Source organism: Meles meles, chromosome X, assembly GCF_922984935.1.
Source record: "Meles meles chromosome X, mMelMel3.1 paternal haplotype, whole genome shotgun sequence".
NCBI lineage: Eukaryota > Metazoa > Chordata > Mammalia > Carnivora > Mustelidae > Meles > Meles meles.
Genome location: NC_060087.1, coordinates 101,197,026 through 101,217,375, shown reverse-complemented (window position 1 = coordinate 101,217,375; position 20,350 = coordinate 101,197,026). Strand labels below are relative to the sequence as shown.

Sequence of the window (20,350 nt, the reverse complement as noted above, 5' to 3'; positions counted from 1 at the left end):
TTGCTTCAGCAGCCAGTCCTCCCGAAGTTTTGAGATTCTTTCACATCCTGATAACCCTTTGGGGGATAGAGTCCAGTCTACCACTGAACCTCCTGCAGTGTGGTGCCCAGAATGGAATACCATGCCCTTGAGACATGGCTGGGACACCGCGTCCCCACCCTATAGCACTCCCCTGTCTGGGTGCTGCATCGGCACCACGGCCTATGGCTGCATATGCCTTAGAGGGATATTTAAGCCAATGCTGAGTCACTCTGAGCTTCCAGTTCAATAAAACCCTATGCCCCCACCCCACAACACACACACACACACACACACACACACACATATCCATAAAGCACAGGTCTTTCCGATCCTGTACTTGGGCCTGACACAGTTTGCTCAGACACTCCGTTCATACACGAAACTGTTGTTTTCAAACCTAGATGCTATTTTTTTTTAAAGATTTTATTTATTTGACAGAGAGAGATCACAAGTAGACAGAGAGGCAGGCAGAGAGAGAGAGAGAGGGAAGCAGGCTCGTCGCCGAGCAGAGAGCCCGATGCGGGACTCGATCCCAGGACCCTGAGATCATGACCTGAGCCGAAGGCAGCAGCTTAACCCACTGAGCCACCCAGGTGCCCCCCTAGATGCTATTTGATCTCTATTTTTGATCTCTATTAAATGACATCAAGGTCACTGTTCTACTCTCGATTCTGTCACCAACAGGCTAGCCCTCTAGCACTGCACAATCTGCAGACTTAATCACGCCTGCCTTCTGATATTTTTGTTCAGGTTGTTAAGAAAATGGAGATAGGACAGAAGAGAGAATAACACCTTTTGGATGGTGGATTTCCAAAGAGCTGTACATTGTGAATTAAACCTGGGTGATTTGACAGTAATTAAAAGAGAAAGCACAGTTCAACTGCAGATATTCTCTGGATGACATTAAGAATGCAAAACAATCCTTTACCCCAATCTATTTTCTGCTTCAGCTTAGTTTCCATGCATCAGTGGTTTAAATTTTAATGAAATCCTGTTTTCTTACCTATACTCATCGCTTGACTCCAATTACTCCAGAGTTTGTCATCCTCATAGCATAACTTATTTGTTCTGACTCTTATTCTGACTGTGTTCAAAGTATCAGGAAGAACACCGGGGACCATGAAACAAATTGTACCCTTAGATATAAAATAAAAACACACAAAGAATGTTACCAGCTTATTCTCCTTCTCTGCTTCTGAATCCTAAATATAATTATCTGCCAAATTCTGTATATGATTAAGACTTGGACTATATAAAAAAAAAAAAAGACTTGGACTATAGTCCAAATTATCTGACTTTAACTCCTCAAATAAAAACTGGCAATAATCCACAGAACAAAGGAGTCTGTTTTTCTCAAAGTAGTTCAAATTTAGGCTATGGTTGCCCTGTCCCACCCCCAGTTATTCTATGACTTTAAGCCCAAAGAGTTAAAGTTGAATTTACTGACCTCCAGGTTTCCCTCAAATTCTGAATTCTGACATTTGGCCTCTTCAACCTTTAAGATATGAAAAACCAAATAAGTTCAAAAAATTCAAGAGACTAATTTATATCATTTAACCATTTCTAACAAGGTCCCCTTTTATCCCATCAAAAGACGACCAGGTACAGTGAAAGAAGGTTGGTTTTTTTTTTTTTTTTTTTTTTTTAGTAAGTGGTGCTGGGTCAATTACATATCCATACAGGGGAAAAAAGAATCCTGAACCCTACCTCACACTATTTACGAAGTCCATTCCAGATGGATTGGAGATCTAAATGTGAAAGTTAAAATAAACTGAACAAATAAATACATAAATACAGCAAGATTTTAGAAGAAAATGTAGAATACCTTCATGACCTTAAAGCATATTTCTTAAATAAAACCAAAAAATATTAACCCTAAAGGAAAAACTGTTATAAAGTCATCGATATTAAAATTGCAAACTTCTTCTGTTCATCAAAGATACCCTATTAAGGAAATTTTTAAAAGTCATGTATGGAGTGACAGAAATTATTTGCAATTCCTGACAAAGGACTTGCATATATACATATCATAGAATATGTACTTATATTTACATATAATACGTACACACATATATACATAGATCCCTCCAACTAATAAGGAAAAGACAGCCAACCCAGCAGAAAAACTGGCAAAGGATTTGAACAGGCATTTCTCAAGAGGGTATTCAAATCCCTAAATAACAGGGACAAAAGTGCTCAACTTCATTAGTCATCAGGGAAATGCAAATTAAATCCATAAGATAACAATACACACACCTACCAGACAATATCGAGTGTTGCTGAGAATGTGAAGCATCTAGCACTCTCAATGTTGGCTCTTAGTAGTGTAAATTGCCACAGCCATTTGGGAAAAGTCTTATTATCTGTTAGAGATGATCCTCCGTAAGCCGCTCAGCCACACACACCCACCAGAAATGTATGCACGCGCACACCAAGAGACAAGCAGGCAACGTTCATAAAGACTCTATTCATAAAGCCCCAAGCTGGAAAGTATGCTCATGTCCACCAGAGGGAGACCGGAGAAATCAAATGTGATATGTACCGACATGATGGAATGAATGCAATGAGAACAAAACACTGACAGCTACGGGCAACAAAATCTCTGTGACTCTTGTAAACATACCATTGAGTGAAAGAAGGCAGACGCACACGAAAAGTAAATTCTGGGGGCGCCTGGGTGGCTCTGTCGGTTAAGCGGCTGCCTTCAGCTCAGGTCGTGATCTCAGGGTCCTGGGATCATGGGATCAAGGCCGCAAATCGGGCTCCCTGCTCAGCAGGTAGTCTGCCCCTCCCTTGCACTTGTGTGCGCGTGCTCTCTCTAAATCTTTTAAAAAATAAATTCTGTACAATTCATTTATATAAAGTTTACAAAGAGGCAACAAAACTAATCTATGGGATTAGAAGTCCGGGTAATAATTGTCCTTTGGGAGGGTAGTGACCAAAAGGGGTCACAATGGGGCTTCTAAGGTGCTGGTTACATAAGAGAAAAGTCATTTGCAAACATCACTTACGAAAAATCATTGAGCTCTACATAACAACTCATGTGATTTTTCTATTGGACACTATACATCAATTAAAAGTTTAAAAAAAAAAACAGTGGTGCCTGAGTGGCTCAGGTCATGATCCCAGGGCCCTGGCATAAGGCTCCCTGCTCAGTGAGGAGCCTGCTTCTCCCTCTCCCTCTGCCCCTGCTCCTGTCTCTCTCTCACACGTGCTCTCTAACAAATAAATAAAATCTTTTTTTAAAAAAGTAAAAAAAACAGTCTCCCTTGTTGAGAGTATAATATATCAAACACAATTGGGTTAGAGAAAAGACAATATACAGCAAAATTCTCCTTCATACAATTTAAGTCATTTGCTGTCTGATGGAAAGAGAAAGATCCGTTCCTAAAATGCAATTATTTCAAAACGGGAGCAAAAAAAATCAACACATGAAAATCTGTTGCTTAGTATAAATAGTCTACTTCTGGCCAACAGATTATATGAAAAGATGTTCAACATCACTAATCATCAGAGAAACGCAAATCAAAACCACAATGAGGTATCGCCTCATACCTATTAGAATGGCCATCATCATCGAAAAGGTAAGAGATAACGAATGCTGGCAAAGGTGTGGAGAGAAGGAAATCCTCATATGCCTGTGGGTGGGAATGTGAACAGGTGCAGATACTGTGGAAAATAGCACAGAGCTTCCTCAAAAGGTTAAAAATAGAAATACCAGCATAGGGAATAGAGTCAGTAATACTGTGATAACATTGTATGGTGACAGATGGTGGCGCCTACAGTGAGCACTGAGAAATGTACGGAATTGTTGAAAAAATATGTTGTATACTGTATCTCAATTATACTTCAATTAAAAAAATACCATATGACTCAGTAATTCTACTACTGGGTCTCTATCTGAAGAAAATTGGGGCACCTGGGTGGCTCAGTCAGTGAAACCTCTGACTCTTGGTTTCAGCTTCAAGGCCATGATCTCAACGGTCGTGGGATAGAGCCCCGCATCAGTGGGGAGTCTGCTTGAGATTCTCCCCCTCTGACTCTCCCCTCACACATGTGCTTTCTCTCTAAAATAAATAAATAAATTGGGGGTGGGGGGGGAGAAAATGAAAACACTAATTTGAAAAGATACACGCATCCCTGGGGCTCCTGGGTGGCTCAGTTGGTTAAGCGTCCAACTCTTGATTTCAGCTCAGGTCATGATCTCAGGGTTGTGAGATTGAACCCTGGGTCAGGCTCTGTGCTGGGCGTGGAGGCTGCTTGGGATTCTCTCTCTCTCTGCCCCCTGCCCCAGCTCACGTGCTCTAACAACAACCAGAAACTATAAAAGGAAGAAGAGGAAAAGATACAAGATACATACATCCCTATGCTTGCTTCAGCATTCATCAGTTATTTAAAATAGCCAAGATACGGAAGTAACCCAAGTTTGCGCTGAAAGATGAATACTAAAGAAAATGTGATATATATATATATATATGTATATATACATACATATGTATATACATATATAGGAATATCATCCAGCTGTGGCAAAGAAGGAGATCCTGCCATTTGTGACAACATGAATCCAACTCAAGAGCACTGTACTAAGTGAAGAAGGTCAGGGAAACACACTGCATAACCTCAGTTAAATGTGGGATCTAAAACGAGCTCACAGAGGCACAGAGAAGAATGGTGGTTGCCAGGGGCTCGGCGATCGGGGGAAATGGGGAGATGTTGGGCAAAGGGTACAAACTTCTACTTCTAAGTTCTGGGGATCGAATGTACAGCGTGGTGATGATAGTTAATAATACCGCATTGTATACTTGAAATCCTCTAAGAGAGTAGATCTTCAGTGTTCTCACCATTTAAAAAGGGTAACTGTAACTTTGTGACGTCCCAGGTGAGTTAGTTAACATGACTGTGGTCATCACCTCACAAGGGGAATGTACACTGAGTCATCACGTTGTACACCTAGAAAATAATCACACTGTACAACCCAAATATATATGGTTTTTACTTGTCAATCGTACTTCAAAAAAGCTAGAACCAATGGTTAACTTCTGTCAAAGAGACGTTTAAACATGGGACGAAGACCAGAGCACACGGCTATGACTTTTGACCTTGCATGTTACTAAGTGGTTCCCAGCGGCATCTGTGAAGAGCAGAAAGGCGAACTGAATGACGACGAGCATCCTACCAACACTTCATATGGGGCACAGGAAAAGCCACTTGGGAATCAGAGACCTGCTGGGGGATCCCAAGGACCAGCCACCACTTGAGGGACATGGTTGCAGGTTCATGTTCCCTCCCCTGGGCCATCTCCCAGAAGCATGTACATTCCAAAATTGGCAAATCACTGTGTAAAATGGAAGGTCTGAGCTCTTTTTCAAACGTAAGTTCCCAAGTTCCCTCGCATAGTTTAGCAGCTGCTCAGATAACTCTGTGAGAAAAGGAAAACAAGAGCACAGAGGACTAAGCGGATAGTCTGGGCAGAAGGGGCGTGGTCAAAGACAGGTCGTTCCTTGCTTTGTGATTGTCACCAGCTACCTCTGACCCCAAACCCCATGTGATGGCACCACTTCCTGTCCCGGCCTACTTCCTCCTCTTAACTACAACATCAGGCAAAATAATTCCTCAAAAATCTTGCAAAAAGGAGGGGGAAAAGGTCTCAAAATCAGCGAGCACACAAAAACTGATGACATTTCAGGAGAGGAAACAGCTGGTGAACATCTGCTAGGACAAAGAAGATTCAATTCAAACGTGTCAACAGAGTTCACTCCAAACAGACTACGGTTCTGATTTAGGAGGATAAAGGCCATAGTACATACATTCTCTTCAGTGCATTAGTTTGTTTAAAAAAAAAAAAAAGGTAATTCAACAAGAATTTCTTTTTTTTTTAAGATTTTATTTATTCGTTTATTGGACAGAGAGAGAGGGAACATAAGCAGGGGGAGTGGGAGAAGGAGAAGCGGGCTTCCTGCTGAGCAGGGAGACCCATGCAGGGCTCGATCTCAGAACCCCAGATCACGACCTCAGCTGAAGGCAGATGCTTAACGACTGAGCCACCCAGACGCCTCTCAACAAGAATTTCTTAAGTGAGGACTATGCACATGGTGTTCTCAAAGTTTAATACAAGACCAACCTTTGAATACAGAAAGACCAACTTATCAGCTGTGTGGCCTGTAGCAAGTGACTTTACCTCTCTGAGCCTTAGTTTCTCAATAAAATATAGGTCAGAAGAGAACCATTTCATGGACTATTACATGCTATTGTACAAGAAGTACCGAGCAGAGTATCTGTGTAGTCCATCATGAACACTTCATAAATGACAGCTGGCACAGTTAAGAGGGCAAACTGAGGTCACGTGACCCCTGGTGTCAGGGACACAAGCTTTGGAGTCAGACTTGCTGAAATCTTGACTCTACCACTTAACTTAGGAGTAAACCTCTGAGACTGCATACTTCTCAGCTGTGAAACAGGGATAAAATCACAGGCCCTAGGTCCCCAGGGTCCCGGTAAGCACTGCGGGAGGCGGCTGAGACAAGGTGCTTATAAAAATGCCCACCCCATAGTCCTCACTCCCACACATCAGCCACAATGAGCAGGAGCCGCACGAAGTTACCACCACCAAACTCCTCCCTCCAGGAGCTCTATTTTTAGCCAGGAGACAAGGCCTCCCCATGTGATCCGGGAAACCAGTGGGACATAATTCAGTGCCAGATGAGTAATACAAGCAGCCTGCATCTGAGGATTTCGGACAGAAGAGAGTGGTAAAGGCCAGAGCAGTCACTCTGACAGCTGACTTTGCTGTAAACCCCAGCCTCACCTTCTCCCCACTTGGAAGTCCTCTGCTTTCTCCCTTTGCAGTACTATATGGGGACTCTGGCTTCTGGTATGGATAACGATTATTCTATTTCAGCAAACAGATTCATCTCTGAATGCCCAGAAAAGCTCTGGTCAGCTGTGGACCTGGGCACTCCCTCTGGGGTTACAGTCTGTCAACACTGGCTTATTTTAGTAAGTATTTTGAAATTCCCACGGTGAGCTGAAACAACTGGACTGAGGAATCTGTCCACATGTGAGATGCGGGGCTCCTTTAAAAGCCAATATAAAACCCTTGGTCTTGAACTTCTACAACTCCAGTGCAGCCGGGGCCGAGGGCCACTGGCATGCCTGTGACCAGCACAGCCCCTATGGTCTTGAGGCGCCACTTTATGGAAACTACACTCCCCGGGGACCACGGTATTGAAATCTGGGCAAACTTTTTGGGTTGAATCAACAAAACCCTACTTGCTTAGTCGTTCAGACAAGAGTGTTGCGGGCCCGAGGGTGTGACCACTACTATAAAGTGGAAAGATGAGACTGATGCCATGAGGTCCCACCGTATCCTGTTACGTATCCTATCCCAGTTGCCCACAGGGACCTCTAATCAGTACGTTTTGTACTCGATTCCCAACGGCGCAAATTTACAGAATCCAACAACAGCGGACGACTCAAATTTGACGACTCTAGTTGCCACAAACTCCAAGACCAGGGAAAAGACCAGGGAACAGCCACACTAGAGCCTTGAAGAATCTACCAGATTGGACCCCAGCCTCCTGCTTACACATCTTTCCCTACTCGATTTTGGCCACGCCAGTCTTTCTGTTTCTCACACATGCCAAGCTCGTTCGTGCACATGGCTAGCCCCTGCTTGTTACTCTGGTCTTATCTCAAACGTCGTCACTTTGGATGATCATGTTCCCTCAGGCCCTCCCATCATGCTACTACATGACCCACCTGACTTTCTGCATAGCATTCATACCCTGAAATTAGCTTGCTCATTTACACACTTATTTCCTAGTGGTTAGGCTTCACGGGAAAAACAGACCTTTTCGTCAGGGTCACGTGCACACAAAATAGTGCCTGGCATGCGGCAGGTATGTAATGAAAATCTGTTCAGCAAATGAAATGATGAACGGCTTGAATCTTACAGCCAATGCTCTTACCATAAACCCTCAAACCTTCCGCCATGCCCTATTCCAGATGAGAAATTTCATCATCATAGTCATCCTCATCGGGTGACGTATCTAAGAGCTACATTTCACGATGTCTCCATTCACCACCCTGGAAGAAATTCAAGTGAAAGAAAAATACCCCCAATAAAATCAACTAGCTAGGAAAAACTTACGTAGAAAATATCATTCGTCTCAGTTTGGCTGTTATTGACTTCGACTTGATAAGATAAGCATCTGCTGTAAAAATTCTGTGGATTCTTCCACTGCACATACAAGTTACCATTTTGGAAGAACAGACGTTTAATATGCGGGGGGTCAGGTTTCACTGAAAGACAAAAAAGGAAGAACACAAATTAGCGCCCAGAATATTTTTGATGAGGTTCACGTATGTGTAGAGATAATGAAGGTCACCATAAATAAGCTTATTTTAAACTGTCCCAGAAAGTGGGTCCAAGGAACATCTTTGGGGTGTCTGGCAGATGACGTGAACTCTGACCTGCAACCATCTGGTTAGCACATGGCTGGGGTAGAATCAGGACATCCAGCTGTGACACAGAGAATAAAGAAAAGAAGAACTTGGGGCCAGATGTGCATCTACCTAATGGATCAGGGGCCCCAGGGGCAGCTTCCCCAGCTGTCCCTCACTTGCGTCAATCCAAGACCACAATTAAAACCTTAGTCTAGTCTCTGTCACGTACTGCAACATGGACCAACCTTGAGAACATTATACTATGTGAAACAAGCCCATCCCGAAAGGGAAAACACTGCAGGATTCCACCCATATGAGGTATCTAAAGTGGTCAGAATCATAGACGCAGAAAAGAGAAAGCTGCTTACCAAGGGCTGGGGGAGGGGAAATTAGTGTTTAGGGGGCATTGAGTTCAGTTTTAAAAAGATGAGAACATTCTAGAGATCTGTCGCACAACAATGTGAATAGACTTCACATTACTGAACTGCACATGTAGAAATAGTTACAAGGGAGTTACCACGACCTCACTCCCCTGGCCTTCGGTCCACACTTAGAAGTCACCTGTATAACTGTCTGAAGGCGTGGTGGATAGCACTCTGCTCCCAGACTCGGGAACCTTTGTCAATTCATGGTTATGTGCCCATGAATTTTCTGTATACTTAACCAGAATCTGCGCTCCCTGGTGGGATCTTACAACAAATAAATAAACACGAAGCTTACAGTAGTAGTCTGCTTTAGAGATTTACGAAATACGTATCTCACATCATTTGGGACTTTGGACAGTCCTTTGAGGTCAGAAGGGACTATGGACCCTGTTTTACAGATACGGAAACAATTAAAGAGAGTTTATATGCTTCGTCCAAAACGAAGTTCTAGGAGCTCAAGCAGATACTGTGTTTTCAAGTCAAGGCCTCTTTCTAAAAGGCCAACACTAGGCTGTGTTGGCCGTCCTGAGCAGTCGGGGCCTACGCCACCCCGCACATTAGCTAGTTTGAATATTACTTCTGATCACTCCTTCTCCAGTCAAAGCCCTTTTTCAACTAAGAGAAAGATTATTCAGGAATCATATTTCATTTTATTCTGCAGCATCATCCTCTCCAGTATCATCAGTAACAGAGAACAGAACTTAAGAGTCAAAGAGCCCAGCTCCTGTCTTGGTTCTACAACTGACTGCGCATTTGAAGTCTCGGCACATCAGAAGCAAACAAGAGCAATGCATGTGGCATATATACTCAATAATATTAGAATTTCCAAGGCTGCCACTTAAAAAAAATCAAATAAAGATATACATAAATGCAGTCCTTTTTTCTGGGAAAATCTTTTTTTTTTAAGATTTTATTTATTTATTTGACAGAGAGAGAGATCACAAGCAGACAGAGAGGCAGAGCAGAGAGAGAGAGGAAGCAGGCTCCCTGCTGAGCAGAGAGCCCGATGCAGGACTCGATCCCAGGATCCTGGGATCATGACCTGAGCCGAAGGCAGAGGCTTAACCCACTGAGCCACCCAGGCGCCCCTTTCTGGGAAAATCTTAAAACCAAAATCATTCCTTTTTTATTCTCTATACTGACTGTTCGAAAGATATAACACTTTTACCCACACTGTTGTATAGGGCTTCTAAAACTTACCATGAGAAGTTAAAGGCACTATATTGAAGGATGGTCTAATTTTTCCTGCGTTATCCTTGACCACTATTTGGACACTGTGTTGCTCAAAACTGGAATCCTTCAAATTAGTCAGAGCAAAGGAACAACCAATGTGTTGACCTTCCCTATAGATGTCTTCACATTGAAGAATTTTTCCCAGGCTGCTGTGCCTGCAAGATATAATGAGACAACCTTCTGGATTATTTTTAACAAGGTGTTCAGGAAACAAAGGCAGACATTTGTTTTCTTTTAAACAGCTGAAGAAGACCATGAAAGGCAACATTTGCAATACAGAAAGATAGCTCTTCTTAAAACCCTCTTTTAGAACATGGCTCCATTTCATACTCTAGCAAGAAACGAATGCTCCTTTATGATGAACACTGGTACTTTCTTCTTCTTCTTTCTTTCTTTTTTTTTTAAGTAATCTCTACACCCAATGTGGGACTCAAACTCAAGACCCTTAGATCAAGAGTCACCCAAGCCACATGCCCAAACACTTCTTCATTTGTTCGTTTCTTTTTTTCCTTTTTCTTTTCTTTTTTTTTTTTTTTTCAAGATTTTGTTCATTTGTCAGAGGTGCTTTGTCAGAGGAAGAGACAGAGAGAGCACAAGTAGGGGGAGAAGCAGGCAGACGGAGAAGCAGGTTCCCTGCTCTAATGTGGGATTCTATCCCACGACCTGGAGATCATGACCTGAGCCAAAGGCAGACGCTTAACCAACTGAGCACCCAGGTACCCCAACACTGGTACTTAATTTTTTTAAATATATATTTTATTTATTTATTTATTTGAGAGAGAGAGAGCATGAGTGAGGAGAAGGTCAGAGGGAGAAGCAGACTCCCTGTGGAGCTGGGAGCCCCATGTGGGAGTTGATCCCGGGACTCCAGGATCATGACCTGAGCTGAAAACAGTCGCTTAACCAACTGAGCCACCCAGGCACCCCGACACTGGTACTTTCAATAGCTATGAAAATTCCAGGACTCCTTTTCATCCTCTGTATAAGAGATCTTAAGAGGCCAGCATGAGAAGTTATAGGCTTCTTGAAAAGGCCTCATCTGCTGAATTCCACAGTTCTCCTATGGCCCTTCTGCCTTCCTGCCTTGCTTTCGTGGCTTCTCTTCCTTCTCCCTTTTCAAGGGTTCACATTCAGTCCTCCGCCCTCTGCAGATTCCTCACTACTGCTTACTCCCTCATCCATTTTCCCCCAGTTTATCATGTCTGTCCCTCGACTAGAATTTCTACACTGGGGATTCCTTGCTGCTAGTCCCAGATTTCTAACAGCTTCATTTGAGTGTTCCACTCTGGCCTCAAAGTCAATGTCCTTATGCCCTCTCTTCCTAGCCAAACTGCCTATCTTCTGACCTTCCCCATTCCCATCAGTCAGAGCACATTTTATCTGGACTCCTTGATTACAGCCTTTGAAATTACCCTTTCCTCCTTCCTTTCCCTATATTCTCTCAGCCCATTCTGTTACTTCCTTCCTTCACAAAGCTTCCTGGATTCTCTCCTGAGACATTCCTGGAACCCTTACCGTATTGTGTGCCCTCACTACTTCCGCCTTCACATCCTCTCTGGAAGGACCTCTCTGGCCTTTGTTATCAACCTATCTATCCTCTAACCCCTGCCAGATCAATGTTCCAGAACACAGTGGTTTTCTATGTGTCTTACTCCACCGTGTGGCTTTAACTGCTTTCCATCCGCAGCACTGCTGGGATCTGCTTTCGCACCCCTCTCGCCAAGGAGCATCGGCACCGAGTGCAGGGCAGGCTGACAGAAGGGGTTCATGACACTTTTCTGGCTAGGGTCTCATTGGCTTCTATCTCGTAGTAGCCGGCAGAAGCCAGAGTCAAGCCCTACCTCAGCCGTAATGGGAGGTGTGCCAAGGTTCTACAGAAAAGGAAGGCAACTTTAAACTTTAAATGAACTAACAGGGATGAGTCCCAAACCCTTGACTTGTAACCTCCAGTCTGTCACTGTATAGAATGCAGACTCCTCAAGCCCTCTCCTGAGAACCCTACTCAGCGGGTACTGCCAGGGCCTAGGTGCCAGCATTTTGACAGCGAATCTCTTCTGCACAGCAGGTACACTCATAAACAGAGTCAGCTGATCTCTGCCCAGAGGGCAAGGACAGTCTCTTCAACAAATGGCGCCAGAACAACTAGACCGTCTAGATGCAAAACGATGAATCTAGACACAGTCCTGACTCCATTCACGAAGCCAAACTCACAATGGGTCACAAACCTGAATGGAAAGTGCAAAACTATAAAACTCTTAGGATGTGACTTAGGGAAAAACCTAGATGAGCTGCAGCGTGGCGACAAGCTTTTTAGATACATGGAAGACCTGATCTAGAAAAGAAACAATCAGCTGGACTTTGTTCAAATTAAAAACTTCGGCGCCTGCAAAAATCAGTAGTAAGAGAATAAGAAAGCAAGCCACAGACTCAGAGGAAATATTTGCGAAAGACATGTCTGACAAAGGACTGCTACACAAAATACACGACGAATCCTTAAAGCAATAAGAAAACAGGCACCTCACCGAAGAAGATAGATGGCAAAGAAGTGTCTGAAACAATGTTCCACATATGTCATCAGGGAAATGCAAATTAAAAACAACAAGATGCCGCTACACACCTACTAGAATGGCCAAAGTCCAGAGCAGCGCCACCACCAAACCCAGGGAGGACAGGGAGAGAGTGATGGGAGTGCTCCTTTGCTGTTGGTGGGAATGCAAAATGCTACAGCCCCTTTGGGGCAGAGTCTGGTAGTTTCTCACAAAACTACACATGCTCTTATCATATGACTGGCGATCCTGCTCCCTGGTATTTACCTAAAGGAGTTGATTCTCTCTCTGTCAATCTCTGTGTGATCTGTCTCTGTCAAATAAATAAAAAATCTTTAAAAAAAAAAAAAGGAGTTGAAAACTCCTGTCCACGTGAAACATGGCGCGCAATTGTTCACAGCGGCTTTATTCATAATTGCCAAGACTCGGAAGCAATGAAGAGGTCCTCCAGTAGGCGGACACACGAACTGTGGTGCCCCCAGACACAGGGATATTATTCAGCTTCAAAAAATAAAAGAGGTCTCAAACCAGGAAAAGACACGGAGGAAATGTAAACGTGTATTACTAAGTGAAAGAAGCCAGTCCGCAAAGGCTGCATGCTGAGGGTCCGACCACAGCGCTCTCTGGGAGAGGCAGCACCCGGGGGACTCAGGAAGCATCAGCGGCAGCAGGGCTTGCAGAGGGAAAGGTGACCAGGCAGAGGACGAAGGAGGTTTAGGGCAATGAAAATACTCTGTATGAGGTTATAAGGATGGACACGTGTCATTATACGTTTGTCCAAACCCACAGGATAGGTGACACCAAGACGGAGCCTGAAGGTAAAGTAAGGACTGCGAGTGGCTAGGATGTATCAAGGCAGGCCCATTAGTTGTGACAAATACACCACCCTGGGAGGGGGGTGTGGATAATGGGGCAGGCCACGAACTGCGGGGGTAGAGGGTATATGCAAAATCTCTGGACCTTCCCCTCCGTTTTTTTGTAAACCTAAAAACTTCTCTACAAAAATAAAGTCTTCAAAAACAAACCCCCAAACTCAGTTCTAATGTACTTACTCCTTCAAAGGCTATGAAAAGAAATATTTAAATACAGAAAATACAGGGTGCCTGGGTGGCTCAGCTGGTGAAGCGTCTGCCTTCCACTCAGGTCATGACCCCAGGGTCCTGGGATTGAGCCCCGCATTAGAGCTGGGAGCCTGCTTGTCCCTCTGCCTGCCGCTCCCCCTGCTTGTGCTCTGTCTCTCAAATAAATAAATAAAATCTTTTTTAAAATACAGAAAATGCTCTTGTCCCTTAAGAGATGGTACATCGAGTTTTTCTCCTAGTTGTAGGCCCCTGTGGTTCATGAATGAATACTGTCTTAGAAACTAAGTTAGTGCCATGGCTAGTTTTTAGATCAGACAGGCCTGGAATGTTCTCCACCCACACCCAGAAACAGAAACTGAAGAAATTCATGACACTTTTGTTACATAACTTAAAAAAAATAACTAGGCAGAACATTAATTTTTTTCAACCAGTGAAAGGGACTTCTCTAATGGGCAATCTTTAAGATTCCTTTTCACTTCGGTACCTTGGGTGTTTCACATACTTTCATGGACCCCAGATAAGAAATTTTAAAAAAAATTTTGTTGTAATATGGACAAAATAACAAAAGAGGAAATATTGGGTTTTGAAAAGACAACTTTTGGGGACTTCTTGCAAAATATGAGATAACAAACCTAAGCCAGAAGGCATTCAGGTGCTTCCTGTGAACATTCAGACACCGAAATCCTCCACAGAATCACACTATAGACATAAGGAGGAAATGGCCAGATTTAAAGACAATTTCCCCATCTCTGAAGATGATTAATGTGGTAAGAAATTCCCTAAAACTCATTGGCAGAACTAGCCTGTAGCTCTGTTTTTTTAAAGATTTTATTTATTTATTTGAGAGAATGAGAGAGAGAGAGAGAGAGGGAGAGAGAACAAGCATGAGAAGAGGGACAGTCAGAGGGAGAAGCAGACTGCCTACCAAGCAAGGAGCCCGATGCAGGACTCCATCCCAGGACTCCAGGATCATGACCTGAGTCGAAGGCAGTCGCTAACCAACTAAGCCACCCAGGCGCCCTGTAGCTACTTTTTTTTTTTTAAGATTTTATTTATATGAGAGAGATCACAAGCTGGGGAGAGAGGCAGAAGCAGACTCCCAGGTAAGCAGAGAGCTGGCTGCGAGGCTCCATCCCAGGACCCTGGGATCGTGACCTGAGCTGAAGGCAGAGGCTTAATGACTGAGCCACCCAGGTGCCCCTCGTCTGTAGCTATTAAGGTCAGGCTCCTTTCAATGTCATACTAGCCCTGTAGAACCACAAGTCATTGCCCTGGGACTTCAAAGTGACTCCAGTTTCTAACTGGGACACAGTCTCTGGCAGTTTGTTTGACATGATTTAAACTGGTACCTAAACCTAAACCAGTTCCCAGTGCTTGATTAGAACGAGCCAAGCACCTGCCTTTCTTTTATGGTTTTGACTGGAAAGGATCTCTCTAGGGGAGGCAGGGGTAGAGGAGGTAAGGACAAGCTGCTAATTCTTCCAAGTGGGGGAAGAAGCCACCAATGCGTACCGGCTACATCTACAAGGCAGTGGAGATGAATTTAAAAAAAAAAACAAAACCACATAGCTCTCATGCACTGATTGCTTACTCCGTGTGTGTTAGCAGCTGGCGTGGCTCCAACCACTGTTCACCCAGTAACAGCCCTTACAACAACCTTAAGAGACAGCACTAACATCACTACGCCCATTTAACGAATAATCTGTTAAAAGAAAAAGCTGCAGGGTGCTGAGGGCCGAAGACTATAGAGTCTGTAACTAGCACCATCCGAGGAGATTTTCTGGGATTACAGGCCATTTGCTATCTGTGCTGTCCAAGGCAGGAGCCACTAGCCGTGTGGGAAGGGGACTAGTAAGACGGAGCAATCGAAGTCTGCATTTGACTTAAGTTTAATTAATTTCAATTCATATGGGAGTCGTCACAGGGGAGTCGTGGCTTCCGTATTGGACAGCACAGGTCGTATATGCTACAAAAAGAGTCCACGCTGATGACTGATGCTGGGAACACGCATGACAAGCAGTGGCGTTCCCGCCGTCCACCCCGTGGGGCACCAGTGAACCACCACTCTCTTGCGATGGCTTCGTGAGCCACCTCCCACGGCTGCGTCATACCCGCACGGAGGCATCATCTGAGGGCTGACAGCCAGCCCGAACCCCATCTGCTCTCAGCTTTGGCAAGAGGCTGCATCGGCCCAGAGGAAGAGGGCTATTTCAACCCAGAGGAAAAAGAATTCTTATTCCAATTGGTGGGTCCAATTTTTTAATAATTTACTCACCCAGAGGAGGCAGGTTTCACAATTGGCACAAAGACTTGTTTTGTGCTAGTGCGTGCCTCAAGGCACCTCCCTGTCTTTGGTGCAGACAAACTCCAAGGACAGGGCCACTGCTCACCTCCAGCACCACCCCGACTCCTGCACGGGCGGCCATGGACTGAGGGGTGGCTTTCCTGCCTTTCCTTCCTTCCCCTGCTCCTTGTGCAGACACAGACTCTAAAGGTTTTTCCCTGTGATTTTACCAATGACAATCCAGGGAAAGCAAGAGGAGCTGATAGCATAATAAACACGGGGCGGGGGGCACCTGGGTGGCTCAGTGGGTTAAAGCCTCTGCCTTCGGCTCCGGTCATGATCCCAGGGTCCTGGGATCGAGCCCCACATCGGGCTCTCTGCTCAGCAGGGAGCCTGCTTCCTCCACTCTCTCTGCCTGCCTCTCTGCCTACTTGCGATCTCTGTCAAATAAATAAATAAAATCTTTAAAAAAAAATAAACAAAGGAATGCTCCCAACTTCTAAGACATCGTAAGAGCCTATACTGACAGCTCTCCCCGACCTCATCAGAGCCAGGCTACTTTTCTTAAGGCTTAGGTCTCTGGTCCCTTCACTAGCAATTCTTCGGGGAGTCCAACTGACTCGGTCCTTCTCTCTTTCTACTCCTGGACCATAACGCTCCTGAGTTGCTAACCCCTCCTAAGTCCTCATGCTAATCCCGAATGTTCTTTAAGCTCTGGATCCTAGAGCACATTTCAAACTTACTTCTGGAGCTCCTGCCATGTGTCAGGCGCCAAGGGTAACAAGACACAGCCTCTGCTGTCAAGGGAGATGGCAGCCCGGGGAGGGCCACCGCTGAGGAAACAGGAAGTGACGACACAATGTGCTGTGTACTATGACACAGGAACGTGCAAGGTACGTGGGACACGATGGTCCAGCATGCATCAAGATTTGAGAGATAAAGGAAGGCATTCTGGGAGGGAAGTGGTGTCTGGGCTGAGACGAGGACAAAGCAGAGGCGTGCAGGTGAAAGGACGAGGTCTGCTCTGCGAGGGGACGTGGCATGCTGCCACCGTTCCACTGAAGCATCTGTAGGGCCTGTTTGAGGAACTGAAAGGTGCTGGGTGCGGGCTGGACAGTAGGATGCCGGAGGTTGGAGGAGCCCAGCAGGAGAAGGGGGAGGCTGGGGCTGGACTGGGCGGAAGGAGGCAGGTCAGAAAGGGCTTTTGTCCATAGTGCTGAGGAGTTTGGACCTTATCCCAAAGCCACTGGGGAGCCATTGCGGGACTTTAATGAAAGGAGAAACAACTACCACAAGTGGACAAGTGAAACTACAAAACCTCAAATGAGAATTGTTTATCTCGGGGGCAAAAACCGCCCTGGAGACGGAACCACACACAGTCTCCGTGTGGGCGGGCCTCCCAGGCGGACCTGGTGGGGAGTGCCCCGCACAGCAGGGGAGGAGAGTGGGTGCGAAGCCTGCAGGGCCCTGGCCAGCCGGTCCTGCGACTCTGGGATCTGTAGAGTGCTTTGAGACACCCAAAATACGTCTCATCACGTCATCGGGCAAAATGGACATTCCGGGAGCCAAGGCCATGTTTACCCTCTAGTTTCGGAAGTCCTGCACATGGTCCTCCGCACCCCATTCTCTCAGAGGCAGCCTGAAGGAAGGACAGAAGGAGGGACAAGGCCCTGTGGAGAGCGCACTGGCGATGCAAGCTCTCCGGCTTCCCCAGCCTGGTATCCCATGCCCCTTCCTCAGCGCTCTTCCCCAGCGCCCGCGCTCGGGAAACCCGTGTGTGCAGTCTACCCCCTTCATCCAAGCGCCCCAGCGGTGCCCTGCCACCACCACCACACCCCCAAGCTCCACCTAGCTTCTAAAGAGAGTCTGTGCCTCTGCTAGCCATCAGACGCTGTTATTTTTATACAGATAACTGTTAGGTGTGGTCTCTCCCCCTCTACATTTGAAACTTGATGAGCAAAGAGCCATGTCTCTTAGCTCTGCTGCCTATTCAGCGCTTTACCCGCAATGTGTGCCAAATAAAATCTCACTGAATTGAAATGATTAACCTGGTCCTTCCTTCCTTGCTCTGTGGCTAATTACTCCAGGCTTGAAATGAAAGGAAATGCTTAAAGATTAATTTAGAAATTTAATAAATTTAACAAATTATGGATGTGCACACTGATCTCAGATATGTTATTTTGTGGGGAGCTGACCTACTTTTAATAGTTGTTTTCTCGTCAGTTCCTTAATTTTTTTTTTATTAATGTAGAGTTGACATACAATGTTATATTAGTTTCAGGTAAATGATATCATTTTCCTTTTTTAAAGCATAGTTCTTTTTTTAATATTTTATTTATTTGACAGAGAGAAATCACAACTAGGTAGAGAGGCAGGCAGAGAGAGAGGAGGAAGCAGGCTCCCCGCGGAGCAGAGAGCCCGATGTGGGGCTCGATGTGGGGCTCGATCCCAGGACCCTGGGATCATGACCAGAGCCGAAGGCAGAGGCTTTAACCCACTGAGCCACCCAGGCGCCCCAATCATTTTCCTTTTTTAAAGGTAGATACCAATCACTCATACATTGCTGGTGGGAATATAGAATGGCACAGCCACTCTAGAAAATCATTTGGCAGTTTTCTATAACACAAAATATGCAATTACCATGTGACCCAGCAACTGCACACTTGGGCATTTCTTCCAGAGATATGAAAAATTATGCTCACATAAAAACCTATGTATGAGGGGCACCTGGGTGGCTCAGTGGGTTAAAGCCTCTGCCTTTGGCTCAGGTCATGATCTCAGGGTCCTGGGATCGAGCCCCACATTGGGCTCTCTGCTCTGCGGAGAGCCTGTTCCTCCTCTCTCTCTGCCTGCCTCTCTGCCTACTTGTGATCTCTGTCTGTCAAATAAATAAATAAAATCTTAAAAAAAACCTATACATGAGTATTTATAGCAGCTTTATCCCTCGATGAATAAATGTTTAAACAAACTGGCACGTCCATACCATGGAATAAAGAAAAGAAGAGATGAACTACTGATACAATAATTTGGAGGGACCTCAAGGGTATTACACAGAGTTTAAAAAAAAAGTCAGCCTCAAACAGTTATATGCTATGTCTACTCTAGTAACATTCTTGAAATGACAAAAACATAGAGATGGAGAACAGATTAGTAATTGCCAGAGGTTAGAGACTTGGGGGAGCGGAAGGTGGAGGGGGGTGCAGAAGGGAGGAGGGTATGGGCATAAAATAGCAATTCAGGGGATCCCTGTGGTAAGGGAACGATCCTGTATTTACACAGGCGATACAGTTACGCAGAACTACACACACACATACACATATCTCACACACACACACTGGTGAAATCTGAGTAAGGTGGGTGGACTGGAACCACAGCAACTTTCTGGTTTTGATATCGCCTTCTAGTTACAGGCCATGTTACCTCTGGGAGAACCTGCATGAAGGGTACTCTGGGATCTCCCGGTACATTTGTTGCAACATCCTGTGGATCTACACTTACACTATTTTTAAAAGATATTTTTAGAAAGTAGACACCAAAAGCAGATGCACGTTCCACTGAAGCAAACTGCCCATTTGCTTGGGTTTGTAAAAAGAAGATGTGGTATATATACACAATGGAATACCACTCGGCCATAAAAAAATGAGCTCTTGCCATTTGCAACAACGTGGATGGACCTAGAGGGTATTTTTTTAAGTGAAATAAGTAAGAGAAAGACAAATACAACAGGACTTCACTTCTATGTGGAATCTAAAAAACAAACACACTCTTAAATACAGAGAACAAACTGGTGGTTGCCAGAGGGGAGGTGAGTGGAGGGCGGGTGAAACAGACGAAGGGAATTAAAAGGCACAAACTTCCAGGTATAAAATAAATAAATAAGGGAGAAGAAAAGCACAGCATAGGCAATATAGTCAGTAATATTGTAATGACGTGGTATGGTGACAGGTGACAACTGTACTGAGCCCTGAGTAATGGAAAGAATTGTTGAATCACTATGTCGTATACCTGAAACTAATATAACATTGTATGTCAATTTATACCTCAATTAAAAATAATGATAAATAGGGGCATCTGGGTGGCTCAGTTTGGTTAAGCATCCGACTCTTGGTTTCGGCTCAGGTTATGATCTCGGGGTGGTGAGATCGAACCCCGAGTCAGGCTCCATGCTCAGCGGGGAGTCTGCTGGAGATTGTCTCTCTCCCTCTGCCGCCCCTCCCTGCCCCCGGCCCCATGTGTTTGTGCCCTCAATCTCAAAATGAGTAAAGAAAATCTTAAAAAACAAAAACAAAAACAAAAAACAATAAAGCCCCC

General features: G+C 44.9%; 1 protein-coding gene across 2 annotated transcripts in view; it reads right to left on the bottom strand.

The window, feature by feature from the left end:
* The window catches only part of IL13RA1 (interleukin 13 receptor subunit alpha 1), a 56,090-nt gene that overhangs the window by 19,324 nt on the left and 16,416 nt on the right, over positions 1-20,350 (bottom strand). For both annotated transcript variants that reach the window (XM_045995094.1, XM_045995093.1), the window contains exons 5-8: positions 10,095-10,282; positions 8,174-8,325; positions 1,469-1,516; positions 1,025-1,157 (exon numbers count right to left, since the gene is read on the bottom strand). In XM_045995094.1, the coding sequence (XP_045851050.1) occupies positions 1,025-1,157; positions 1,469-1,516; positions 8,174-8,325; positions 10,095-10,282 (521 nt within the window). The remainder of the gene's footprint in view (positions 1-1,024; positions 1,158-1,468; positions 1,517-8,173; positions 8,326-10,094; positions 10,283-20,350) is intronic.